Source organism: Crocuta crocuta, unplaced genomic scaffold (genome assembly GCF_008692635.1).
Source record: "Crocuta crocuta isolate KB4526 unplaced genomic scaffold, BGI_CrCroc_1.0 scaffold124, whole genome shotgun sequence".
NCBI classification, from domain to species: Eukaryota; Metazoa; Chordata; class Mammalia; order Carnivora; family Hyaenidae; genus Crocuta; species Crocuta crocuta.
Genome location: NW_027551573.1, coordinates 5331476 through 5344220, shown reverse-complemented (window position 1 = coordinate 5344220; position 12745 = coordinate 5331476). Strand labels below are relative to the sequence as shown.

The 12745-nt window shown below is 50.1% G+C and overlaps 1 protein-coding gene across 1 annotated transcript in view; it reads right to left on the bottom strand.

Annotated features, from left to right (window-relative positions):
- Nucleotides 1–7763, bottom strand: part of LOC144221029 (uncharacterized) — an 11996-nt gene extending 4233 nt beyond the window's left edge. The window contains exons 1-2 of the mRNA XM_077751413.1: nt 7703–7763; nt 6274–6411 (exon numbers count right to left, since the gene is read on the bottom strand). Of these exons, the coding sequence (XP_077607539.1) occupies nt 6274–6360 (87 nt within the window). The 5' untranslated portion in view covers nt 6361–6411; nt 7703–7763. The remainder of the gene's footprint in view (nt 1–6273; nt 6412–7702) is intronic.
- Between the last annotated feature and the right edge of the window lie 4982 nt (nt 7764–12745).

Genomic DNA, 12745 nt, shown 5'->3' with positions numbered 1-12745 from the left:
CCAGCAGCCCACGCCTGGGACCCAGCGGAGGGAGGGTGCAGAATCAAACACTTGGCTGTGTGTTGGGAAGAGATGAGCTGGTAGCAAAGGGCTGCTTCTAAGATTTCTTGAAAGAAACTTGGAGACTCTGGGATTCTAGGAATGGGCTTCAACAATTTCCTTCTGGGGCCCTGAGACAATTCTGGCCCACGGTGATCGGGTGACAAGGCGGAAATGTGGCGGCGCCCTCCCTGAGCCCATCTGCGTTGATGGAAAACGTGCAAACTGTAGTAGCGAAGTGAAAGTGCGGTTTCTCAGGAACGGAGAGGGAGACGCACCAACGTTTCTGGCTGGAGGATGGTCCCTGAGGCCCACAGATAGGAATCCAGGGGACATTTGTCCAAAATAATAAAACGTTCAGTGTTAACGATTATTTACGGAAAATGCAGAATATACTTTGAGTGTCTCAAAGCACTTGAACTTAAAAGGTGAGCCACGATACGTCAGCTGACCCTTATAGATAACTTATCAGGTCTCGTTTCCTTCTCGAAATGAGGAGAAAGGGCAGATATTAGCCGCGTCTGAGGCCGGTGAGGCTCATGGGATCCAGCTGATGGCAGCACTGTGGCTCTGATTCCAGCCCCTGTGAACGTGGCCACACGCTTTTATGTGCCTTTCCGTGGGCTGGATGGTGGGGGAAATGTCCGAAAAAATGACATGGAGTGTTTCCATTTGGGACTTACCTTCGACTCGCTGTGCAACCCTGACCCGCTGACTTTTCTCTGAGCCTGGTCTGGAAGACCCTCTTTTGCTCTGGGACTCCAGCAATGATCTGTGAATCGGTTTTCTAACTTCAAAAACAATGGAGTCTCTCGTTTCCACCTGCACTTCAGAGAGACTCACCCTTTTCCTGAGCTAAGGGGCACTTTTTTCCTCCCAAATGTAACTTTGATTTTGCTCTGAAATCAGCTTCCTACTTCTCTTACTCGGGACCCCCCCCCAAATTACGAGTTTCCGAATTCCACTGTTAGCGAATTCTGTTTGTATGATTCACAGTGTGCTTTCGGCTTTAAGACGAAAAGCCTTAAATATCTGTGTTGTTTTTTTCTCTTTTTTAAGAAAAATGACGGATATCAGCCCTTAGAAAAATCAGCTCACTTCGAGACCTCCATGGCATTATTGCCTCCTTTAATATTGCTGACAGTCTCTTGCAAATGTATCACAAGTTGGCGTTTATTAGTGCGAGGCACAAGTAAGGGGCATGTTATTTGATTTGAATAACAGCTCGGAGCTACAGTTTGAGTCCAGAAATATATTAGTCAGAAACAATCTCATTTAATAACACAGAAACTAATAAAAGAAAAGTATTCCAACTGATTCAGAATTGAATTTATGAATATTGCTTTAGCAGGATTAATGATCAAAACCCCAACCTGTTTGTCACGTTATAACTGACTTTTCCATTTAAATGCAAAACCAGAAGTCAATGAGTCCAAAGGATTGTATATTGCTTTCAAGAAAACCAGTTCATTTTACATGTAAGCTTCCAAATTGGCAATAAACTTTAATTACAGGGTCAGATAATCAAATTATAATCAAATAGCCTCCCATAAAAATCTATGTTTGAAATTAATGAGATACAAGCCTGCCACTTGGTATCACCGCACCTCTGTAACTTACTAAGAGACATTTCATTTTCAGTTAAAAGTCACCTTAAGGACTTTCTCCTCAATTTCCACTGTGTAGCTTAATTTGATTTAGAAAACATTTCATTCTTAGGCCAAACAGCCCTTCGGATTTTCATACTCCTCTCTGCATTTTCCCTCCTCTCAGTGCAGGGGGCGGGGGGGGGGGGGGGGGGGTGGTCGTGGTGGTGGCTGGTTTATAATTGACTGTGGGATTTCTGGATTGACACTCTTGTAAAACCTAGCCAACTGCGAGGCAGGTCCACATCCATCCATGCCGGGGAAGAGCCTTCAGCCTGGTGTCAGGAGTCATCAGACAGAGGCACATCGACACCGTGGGGCCGAGCAGCCCAGGACATTTGGCCAGGGGGGAAAACTGTGTATAGCTTAAAATTACTTAAATTATTTTGAAATCAACAAATACATCGGTCAGTGAATGGCATTAACGCACAGATGGCCCTTGACTGGGGATGCTTACACTTAGGATTTTCTGACTCTAAGGTTTTGCAAAAGCGGTATGCGTTCAGTAGACTGGACTTGGAATTTTTAATCCGGGTCCTTTCCCCGGGGCTGGCGATATGTGGTAGCATCCTCTCTCCGCTGCTGGGCGGCCCCGCCGCCACCAGGGCAGACACGGCTGCGCTTACAAGTCACTGTAACAACCATCCTCTTTGCCACCTGCAGGCTGACACTCAGTAACTCACACGAGATACAGAACAGTTTATTAGAAAACAGGCTTTGTGTGAGATGATTTTGCCCAACTGCGGGCTAACGCAGGTGTTCTGAGCACGACGAAGGTGGGCTGGGCTGGGCTGAGCTAGTTCCGCAGGATGGGTGTATCTCATGCATTTTCAACTTATGGTACTTTCAACTTACCGTGGGTCTACCAGTGTGAGTCAGAAAGATCTGTTCTTGCCCCAGGTACAAGAAGCATGTAAGTTGTTTCATATGGAGTTAAAAGCTTTGCATTTTATCTTTAAAAGCGGTTTCTTGGTTTTCTTCAGTAACAGTAGCCTTTTTCCTTCCTTTTTTTCTTCCTTCCTTCATCTCTCCCTTCCTTCCTTCCCTCCTTCCTTCCTCAGAATGATGAAGAACCAGAGACCAAGTAAAAAGCTGAGAGGATTAGAGACTGGAAATGTAAAATGGACACTCTTCTATTACTGACATGCTTTTGTTTGCCGTTAGATTTTTCTTGTGCTTTTCCAGATTACACAATAATGAGGCACATAGCATCTGACCGAGTTGCCAGATCAAAATAAGTTTTTAGGACAAGTATAATCGAAATATTACATGGGATATACTGACACTAAAAAAAATAAATCATTCCTTGCGGCACCTGGGTGGCTCAGTTGGTTAAGCGCCTGACTCTGGATTTCAGTGCAGGTCATCACACTGTCCGTGCGGAGCCTGCTTGGGATTCTCTCTCTTCCTCTCTCTCTGCCTCTTTCCCCTGCTCTCTCTCTCAAAATAAATAAATAAATAAACTTAAAAAAAATCATTCCTGGGGCGCCTGGGTGGCTCAGTCGGTTAAGTGCCCAACTTCGGCTCAGGTCATGATCTCACGGTTTGTGGGTTCGAGCCCCATGGTGGGCTCTGTACTGACAGATAGTTCAGAGCCTGGAGCCTGTTTCAGATTCTGTGTCTCCCTCTCTCACTGACCCTCCCCTGCTCATGCTGTGTGTGTCTCTCTCTCTCAGAAAGAAATAAAAACATTAAAAAAAATCATTCCTTGTTTATCTGAAATTCACATTTAACTAGACATCCTGTATTTTCATTTGCTAACGCTGGTAATCCGAGGCTGAAATAATAGCAGCAATAAATGCACCTTCGAGTGCTCAGCGCGTGGTGCCTTCGGAAACACTAAAGGATGTCGTGGTGATCACCTCAGTGTTTCCCAAGTTTGCCTGAACACGCAATCAGAAGCTCTTTAAAACTATGGATGCCCAGAACCAGGCCGGAACGGCTGACTTCGTAACTTCAGGGTTTGGCCTGGAGTTTGTATTTTGACGTGTTTTCCAGGTGACTCTTGGCTTCGGAAAAGTTTGGAAAACACCGCGACTATCTCTCGTCAGTACATCTCCGGGAAGCAGCGGCGAAGGAGCATGGGAGTGAAAGCCAGAATGATTAAGCTTCATTTCCAACTGGGGAAATCGTGGCCCAGAAACGCATGGGCGTGTTGCCCAGCTGTATTCAGGACCTTGGACCTATTGAAATGTCAGCCTCAAAATATTTTATTTCACTGTTGCATGAAGTGAAAGGGCCATTTAGTTTGGAGACGGACAGGCAGAAGGTATGTGGCCATGTCCGAGCAGTCAGGTCTCTGCTGTTTTGTCTGGCATTACCCAGGGCCCCTCTGTGAGCTGCTGAAGTGCGAGGTATTGATCACTTCCATTTTGGGTTTGTTATCGATAATATGGAGGTCATCCCTGCCTCAAGCCTTCGCCCTGGTTTGCTTCCACTGTGAGCAAAAACAGAGAGATGAACTGAAGCCGGGGAGAAGTCCCAGCCGGCAGGGGCGCGCCCTCGACGTGAGCACACGGAGGGTGCCAGGCTGGCCCCTGCGCCCCCGGGACCCATGGAAGGCGCTGGCCCACATTCCAGGGCAGGTGGTAGAACACCATTTGGGTGACGCACGGCCCGAGCCTCACCCACACGCTCAGCAGGACACGAGTGCAGGAAAGGACATTGCCGGAATGTCAGGTGGTGCGAGCATTTTGCAAAAACAGAGAAGCCCTTGGGCGACGCCCACGGGGCCCTGCTCTGCACGGTCACCGCCACAGCAGGCACCGTGGGCTGGAAGTCAGCCGTTCACCTCGTTCTAAGCGAGGAAGTGTGAATCAGACAAAAAGAGAGCAAGGTCAGGCTTCTCGGGCTCCTGACTCCCCTTTCCACCTCCCCTTTTGGGTGTCTTCTTGCTGCCTAATGACTAAGAATCCTCTTTTGCTGACATAGAATGATGACCTGGTGAGTAGCCCGAAAGTCAGGGCTCCGTCCCGCCCCTCCCCGTCACCAAGCCAGTGACCTTGGGCAACCCCGGTTTCCACAGCCCCTTCTGCTCACAGGTGACACACATCAGGCTCTAACCTCCGCTACATTCTTCCCTTTCTTTCCTGGCTGGTGAGAGGCAGTCAACTAGGCACCCCGGAAGATCAAAGAGATAAAATTTAATTTCTCCTTTTCACCCAAAGCTGGTTCTTTCTGCCCCTTCTCTTCCCCAAATTAGCCCCAAAATGACTCGCTGTGCAGCGCTCGGGTAAGGTCTGCCTGTCACCATCCCTCAGGTTGTTTCTACCCTCTATGAACCCAACGTCTAGAGGGATAATATGGGAAAATGTTTCAATTCTAAAGAAAATGATCTGCAAGTCTTCCCTAAGCCAGTGTATTGATTTCCTTAGATCGCGCCTTACATTTGAAAGGTGTCAGGATGTTTTTTGTTTTTTGTTTTTTTAAATATTTATTTACTTTTGGGAGACAGAGAGACAGAGAGCAAGCAGGGGAGGGTCAAAGAGAGAGGGAGACACAGAATCTGAGGCCAGGCTCCAGGCTCCGAGCTGTCAGCACAGAACCCAACGCGGGGCTCAAACCTATGAAATGCGGGATCACCACCTGGGCGGAAGTCGGGCGCATAACCGACAGAGGTGCCCCGGGACAATTTTTTTCAAAGACCTATTGAATGTAGTCATTTCCAGAGGAACCCAGCTCAAGCTCACAAGACAGGCAGGGCAAGGCAAAGCATCTGTGGACACCAACTGTGGAGAGGACGTGGAGGAAGGGAACGGGAACCAGGGGCGGCATTAGGCATGGTGAGGTGGGGCGTCGGGGCGGCTCAGTCGGTGAAGCGGCCGATTCTTGGTTTCAGCTCAGGCCATGATCTCACAGTTGGTGAGTTCGAGCCCCCCTCTCTCTCTCTGCCCCCTTTGCTCATGCTGTCTCTGTCTCTTTCTAAATACATAGAGGTAAACTTAAAAATATGTGAAAAATTGGGCATCTTGCGTGGAGTAAATAAATTATGGTTCACTGATACGAGAGTCATTCAAGTTCATGCGGAAGCATATGCAGTGATGTGGCAGAATGTTTGTCTCCTATGCGTACCGTTGGGGGAAATATAGTACCATTGAGGGAAAGTCAAGTTAGGGCAGGGCCATGATAAGCTGTGGATGGTGGTCACCTTTGGCTGATAGGGTTGCGAATGCCTTAGACTTTTTATTACTCTTTGTCCTATTTTTCGAGTTTTCTGCACAAAGCAAATAGTTATTTTTGTAGTACTTAATTTTTTTCATGTTTATTTATTTATTTTGAGAGGGAGAGAAAGAGAGAGAGAGATAGAGAGCACACACGCCAGGTTGGGGGGCAGAGGGGGGGGGAGAGAGAGAGAGAGAGAGAGAGAGAGAGAATCCCAAGCAGGCTCCGCGCTACCAGTGCAGAGCCTGATGCGGGCCTTGATCTCACAAAGCGTGAGATCATGACCTGAGCTGAAATCAAGAGCTGGATGCTTAACTTACTGAGCCACCTAGGTGCCCCTGTATTACTTTTTTTTTTTTTTTTTGAATAGGGAAAAGCTAGTTACACTTCTGAGGGGAAAAAAAATAGAAAAAGACTCAAGTCTTACCCTTATGGAACTGACTTCCAGCTCCCATTTTGTCAAAGGATTTTTTCTGTCACTATGTTTCAAAATCCTTCCAAGCCCCATAGCCATTGGTGACCTTGGTCTTCCTCCTCGCCTTTTTCTTGACCGATGTGGGGGTTCCTGCCAACAAGAGGAAGTAGGAACGTTCTCTGATGAGTCAATTACGGAATGTATTCAGACCTGACTTATCACTGTGCTGATCACAGAGATGACACAGGCAAGGTGCTAATTAAATGTTTACTCGGTGAATGAAAGAGAATGCGATCTTGCTATTTTAAGGGCTTTTGTTTGTTCTGTTGTTAAAAAAGAAAAAAAGTGGGGGGAACATCCATTTAATCCAATTCATTACAGTGTTTGAAAATAGAAACTTCCAGCCAATTTTGGCTAAAAGGGTTTCTAGTATATTCTGAACAGCTGCTGTCGTAGGGTCTGAAATAAATANGCGTTATTAGCATTAATTGCAATGAGCCTGTGACACTCAGAAGGGCTGGCTGTGGCTCTTGGAGAAATCCAGCAACGAGGTCCTTCCTCAGGCTGTAGATGGAGCCAAAACATCACTAAATGGCGCCCCGGCAGGCGCGGTGGGGGTTTTGTGCTGTGCTGGCCAGATGTTTGCAAGTTCTTCCGCTTTTAGGTTCTGAGTGTGAACAACCTGAAAACTCAGACCTTCTCGTTGTCTCCAAAGCAGGCGAGGCTCCTAGAAGCCAAGACACTGGCTGGGTGGATGGTGCTTTCCTTCTGCTCCGCAAGTATCACCTGCCGTCACCTCCCTCGCTGACAATTTCTCTGCTTTGAGGGCATCCATCCATTCCACCTCGACGGTGAATTCACTTAGAAAATCAGCCCTCCTCACATGGGCCCTGGACTCACTGGCGTCCTGGCCTGAGTGAAGCTCCAGTGGGTTTCACTCCCACAAATGGGGTCTCGGGGAGCTGGACGGGGTGGGGGGGCCCTCCTGTTCCCACTGAAAGGCCAGCAAAGGCTCCCTAAATGGTCTGGCTTCGGAAGCCTCCGCGACTGGGCGCATCCCTCATTTTTCTTTCTCTTGTCTCTCCTGCCTTCTCTGTCACTGTGTTGTCACACACGGGTCCCTGAAGCTAGAGTCTGGTGGCACAGGCCATTTCATGTCCCACTGGGCCGCCACACTTACCACAGCACCCCTTTCCTTCTCAGTGTGGCCTCCTCCCTGCTGCCTTTCTAGGAATGTCATTCGGGGAAGTCGGGCCTTGGCCTGACGTTGCAGGGCTGCAGATCACCCCTCCCTCGCCCCCTCCCCAGCCCGAGTGCCCTGAGCGCAGGCCAAGGTAGGGGAGGCTCCCGCCTCCTTCCTGCAGGCGTCCATGCTTGCCTCTGGTGGGAATTTCTCTCCGCCTCCGTGAAAGGACTGCACAGCGGCACATACTATACTCACCCCGGATTCTGGCTGCTTGGGTGCATGTCTGTGTGATGGGTTCCCTGTGATTCCTGGTACACAGTGGCCTTCTCCATTCACTCCGGACACTCTCCCTCCCTAGGCCCACTGAGGCAAGAGAAGCGGGTGGGTATGAGGCGCCTGGGTGGCTCTGTCAGTTAAGCGCCCGACTTCGGCTCAGGTCATGATCTCACGGTTCCTGAGTTTGAGCCCCTGCATCGGGCTCTGTGCTGACAGCTCAGAGCCTGGAGCCTGCTTTGGATTCTGTCTCCCTCTCTCTCTCTCTCTCTGCCCTTCCCCCACCTCTTTCTCTGTCTCACAAATAAATAAACAGTAAAACAAAGAGAAGGGAGGGAATATCCAGGGACAATGAGCTGCCAAAGTGACTTCCTCGCCTTTTGGGGGTGGGAAAGTCCCTGGCAAAAACAAAAGCTTCAGGCCACCGTGTGCTGGGGCTGGAGGAGGTCTTCACTTCCCGGAGGTGAGGGAGGTGAGCCAGGCAGGTCCTCAGGCCGGGTGGAGGGCAGAGGGAAAGTTGGAGAACAGCGGGGTGCAGATGCCCGTGGCTCCCTGAGAAGGAGCGGCATCCCTGCCCCGTGGACCTGACCCCGACCCCCAGACAGCTTTTCCATCTGAGAACAGAGGGCCCCTGCTCCCCGCTTCCTGGGTAGGATTTGGAGAGGTGGAGGGAGCCTGGTGGCAGCCCAGCTCTGGATGCATCTGGGCAGAAAAGGCTTTCGTCAGCCTTGTAGAGTTTGCAGGCCCCCAGCCTGGCGGGGGCAGCGCTCAGTGGGGGACACACAGAGTCAGGTCCTGCCGCAGAAGCCAGGGTGCGCCCCCTCCCCCGCGCCCGGGTGGCCCCTGCTCCTTCCTGGGGGGGGGGTGGATTTCTGTAGCTGCTCTGCCCTCGAACGTGGCAGGCCAGGGTGCTGGGAGACTGGTGCCAGGGCAGCCCTCACCACAGGGCCGACAGCTGGGGGATCAAGACCCCAGATCCTTTGCCCCTGACGCAGAGTCGACAGCTGGGGGATCAAGACCCCAGATCCCTCGCCCCTGACGCAGAGTCACCACCGTACACGGTGTCCGGGACACTGAGCTCCAGTGGCGCACTGGGTCACACGGAATGCGCTCTGGCCTTGTCTCTCTCCTCTCCTCCCCTGCTGGTGTTTTGGGATCACCTCCAAACAAAGGATCTCGCGGCCTGATGTGCGGGGAACCCCCACGCAAAGGATGCTCTTGGGAAGAATGACGCCTAGGAAGCCACAGAGACGGACGCCTGCGCGGGAGTGAAACTCTCCCAGCTGTTGTCACAGACTGGCGGCAACAGGGACCAGACTGGCACCCCCTTCCCAGAGGCTGTCTCCTGAGCCCCACCCTCCCTCGAAGCACTTGAGAACAACCAGGGAGAAAGGGGATGGCGGTTTGTGCTTTAAATTATGCTGATTTGTTGAAGGAGGAAAATGGAACGATCTCTTCATCGGGGTTTGTGGGTGCATCCCCACTGGTGTCCCTCTTCGCTGCCCCCCTCTCTGTCGTAGCTGTCCGAGGGCAGGGAATGGGCTTGCTCTGCCTGTGGCCTCCCAGGCACCAGTGTCTCCTACAAGGCAGCCTTGATGTGCCAGATTCAGTCCGCCAGCAACGTGACAAGAAACGCAGAGGGCCTTCATTTGCCAAAGGGGCCCCAGCTAACGCCAGCAAGGAGCCAGGGACCTCAGCTCCCAGCACTGAATTCGGCCAACAACTAGGATGAGCCTCAAAGCAGATTCTTCTAGATAAGAAGCCATGCCAGCTGACACCTCGACTTTGGCCTTGGGAGACCCTGAGCACAGGGACCAGTGAATCCTACCGGGAATTGTGACCTGAGTACAAGACCATGAATTTGGGCTGTTTTAAGCCACTGGGTGATGAAGTAATTTGTTGCAGCAGCAGCAGGAAAATGGTAAACAGGAAGTTATGGCCACCTGTGGCCATTTTGATTAAAATGCTGAAATGCAGGGGAGCCTAGTTAAAATAAAAGAAAAAGGCAGGGTGCCTGGGTGGCTGAGTCAGTTGGGTGGCCAGCTTCGGCTCGGGTCATGATTTCACCGCTCGTGAGTTCAAGCCCCGCGTCGGGCTCAGTGCTGGCAGCTTGGAGCCAGGAGGCTGCTTCGGATTCTGTGTCTTCCTCTCTCTCTGCCCCTCCCCAGCTTGCACTCTGTCTCTCTCAAAAATAAAAATTAAAAAAGTATCTTTTTGTGATCACATGCTTCCCCTCCCTCCCCCCGCCTCCCCCTCTCTCAAAAATGCTGAGTTGCAATCTCTCTAGAATGCCCTTTGGGTTTCCGTCCATCCCACAAAGCACACAGGTCAGAAGTGGAGAATTCCCCATCGGGATGGCTTGTTAACCATAATGAGTAAAAGAAGGTAGTTGTAAGCTTCTTCGAGTCCTACGAGGCGAGATGCGGCTTCATACCCACGATGGCTCTGGGTGGCTTTGGTATGACGCGGAGGCAAGGTGGGACATGAGGTGGCTTCTGGGGAGGCCTTTGCATCTTAGAGCCTGAGGATTCCTCCTCACCCAGGCAAAGGGTAGTTGAAATCCGGGGTTGGACTTTGCTTTTCCTTCCCGATTCAACTTTGCTTCCACAGATTTTTAAGCCAATGGTAGCTAGAGCTGCCAACTGGAGCTGTTCATTTACGTCCTGGGGTTGTGGCTGGGACAGGAATTCACACTTCGATCTCTGCAGAGGGTGCCTAGCGTCTTCCAGCCCCCCGCATGGAGGAAGTGGGGAAGTGGGGGGTGGCTCCCTGCTTGCATCACGGAGCCCTGTGGAATCCACTTCCTGTCCTGGGTAAAAAGCCCTTTCACTGTGGGTCTGACTTTCACATCTCTCACTGGTCAATAGAGAAAGGCTGGAAGGGCGCCCGGCTGGCTCAGTCAAGTTTAGCGTCCAACTGTTGATCTCGGCTCAGGTCATGATCTCACGGTTCGTGAGATCGAGCCCCGTTTCGGGCTCTGTGCTGACATGGTACAGCCTGCTTGGGATTCTCTCTTCTCTGCACCTCTCCCGCTCTCTCTTTCTCAAAATAAATAAACATTAAAAAAAAAAAAAGAGGAAGAAGAAAGACAGACTGGAACTAGGTAGGTAAACAAGACTGCGTTTTGGAAAACCACATCCCCTAAGGGGTTCAGTGGAGACTGATGGACTGTGGGGCAGTGGGACCTGGACCCTCCCCTCCCCTCGGCTCCCTCACAAGTGAAGACACTAGACCTCCTTAGGTAGCTTCTGAGGTTCTTTCTGGCTTTAGAATGCTAGGATTGAAAACAAGTCAGACATCAGTTTATAGCTGTAGTCCCTGGTCCGGGGGAGGGGGGGGGGGAAGGAAGGATTGTAGAAGACTAATTACCCGGGTCAAATATTTTTTATAGATTTTGGATATTATGCAAAAAAACATTAATTTTTTAAATGTGCTCTTGCTGTTTTTCTTTCCTAAATAAATACATCCTGTTATGGAAAATTGCAAACTTCTATCAGTAGGGGATATGAACTTCTATGTACCCATCACTCAACTTCCATAGTAATTAGCTGTTAACCAGTATTATTTGGTCTGTATCCCTACCCGGTCTCCCACCTTCTGTAGTATTTTACAGCAAATCCGAGACATTACATCATTTCATTCAGTAAAGCATTTCACTTTTGTAATTACAAATAAAAAGAATTACCCAACTCATTCTGAAACTAAATACCCCATTCTCTCCTGTAGAGCAGAATAGGCTGGAAAGGATATGTGACTCTTAGTCTCTGGGCGATTTGGAAGAAATGTTCTCCTTTCATGATTGTTGAGAGTGTTTAATTATTCTCAACATTCCTTTGTTTAATCCAAAGGAAGGAATCTCTAACAGTGGAATTTCATATTTCCCGGGGGAGAGGCTACATTTTGGGGCAGGGGATGGGAGAATATTGACAGCTACTCTACTGTGGATTGCTGGTCCTGGTAGGGAAACTGCCGCCCATCATCTTCCCTGCTTTTTCTGCACTTTCTATATCAAATCCCTCAGTAAGTACTGAGAAAATTATTTTAAATGATCTCTCAGGACTTCACCAGCCTCTTTTCCTCTCATCAAACGACGGTAAGCTTGGAATTCCTGTGACTGTAGCGTCCTATCCTCCGCATCCCACTGTGCTTTATTAAACGTCCACTTGGACTCACAGCCCCACCTGTTACCCACTGGGATCTCCCTTTGACTCGATTACAGGGGTGAATTGTTGTACTTTGTTCATTTGGATTAGAGACCCCATGACGTCCAACCTGGCTCACATTCTCCCCCTTTCTTTTTTTCAAAACAATAAAACCGTTCTGGAGGGATCCTGGACTACATTAGGTGATCGCTTTCAATTTTCATGCAAGGCATATGGAAAGACTCACCTCCACTTACAGCTTATTCCCGGAGACTGTCTGACCCACGGTCGACACTCCAGGATGGAAAAGACCTTCCAGGCAGCCGGCCTTTCCGCACTTTTCCCTTGTCCCGCACTGACCTCAGCTCAAGTTAAAACTCACAGAAACGCAGGGCGTTGACGACCAGGGCCGTGGACACGTTCAGTCCGGGGGTGGCCCCCTCCCCACTGACGTTGGGGCTCCCAAACCTCCGGGAAGTGGCACAGGTGTTTCTATTCTTTCTTTTCTCTGGTACAGAGAGAAAGACCAGAGGGAATGTTCCTATTTGGCAGCCCGGCTCCCTTTTTGCCGACTTGAGTTAATGCAGAAAAGCCATAAAATGCTGTCTGCCGGTCTCGTTGTGCGTTCCTTGCAAGTACGAATGCAAATGGCTCTAACGCAGGGAATTTTAATGGCTGGGTGAACGTCTGACCCGCAGTGAATTTCCGGAATTGAGGTGTTGGGTCTACTTTGCATGCCTGGGAAACACGCGCTCGCGCATGGCAAGTGAAGGGCTGGCGGAAGGAAAGACGGACGGGCAGACAAGATGGCCTAAGATGGGAGTCAAGGGGTGGCGAGTTGGTAAATGCGGTGCCTGCCCACAAGGCTCGTGAGCCTCTGGAT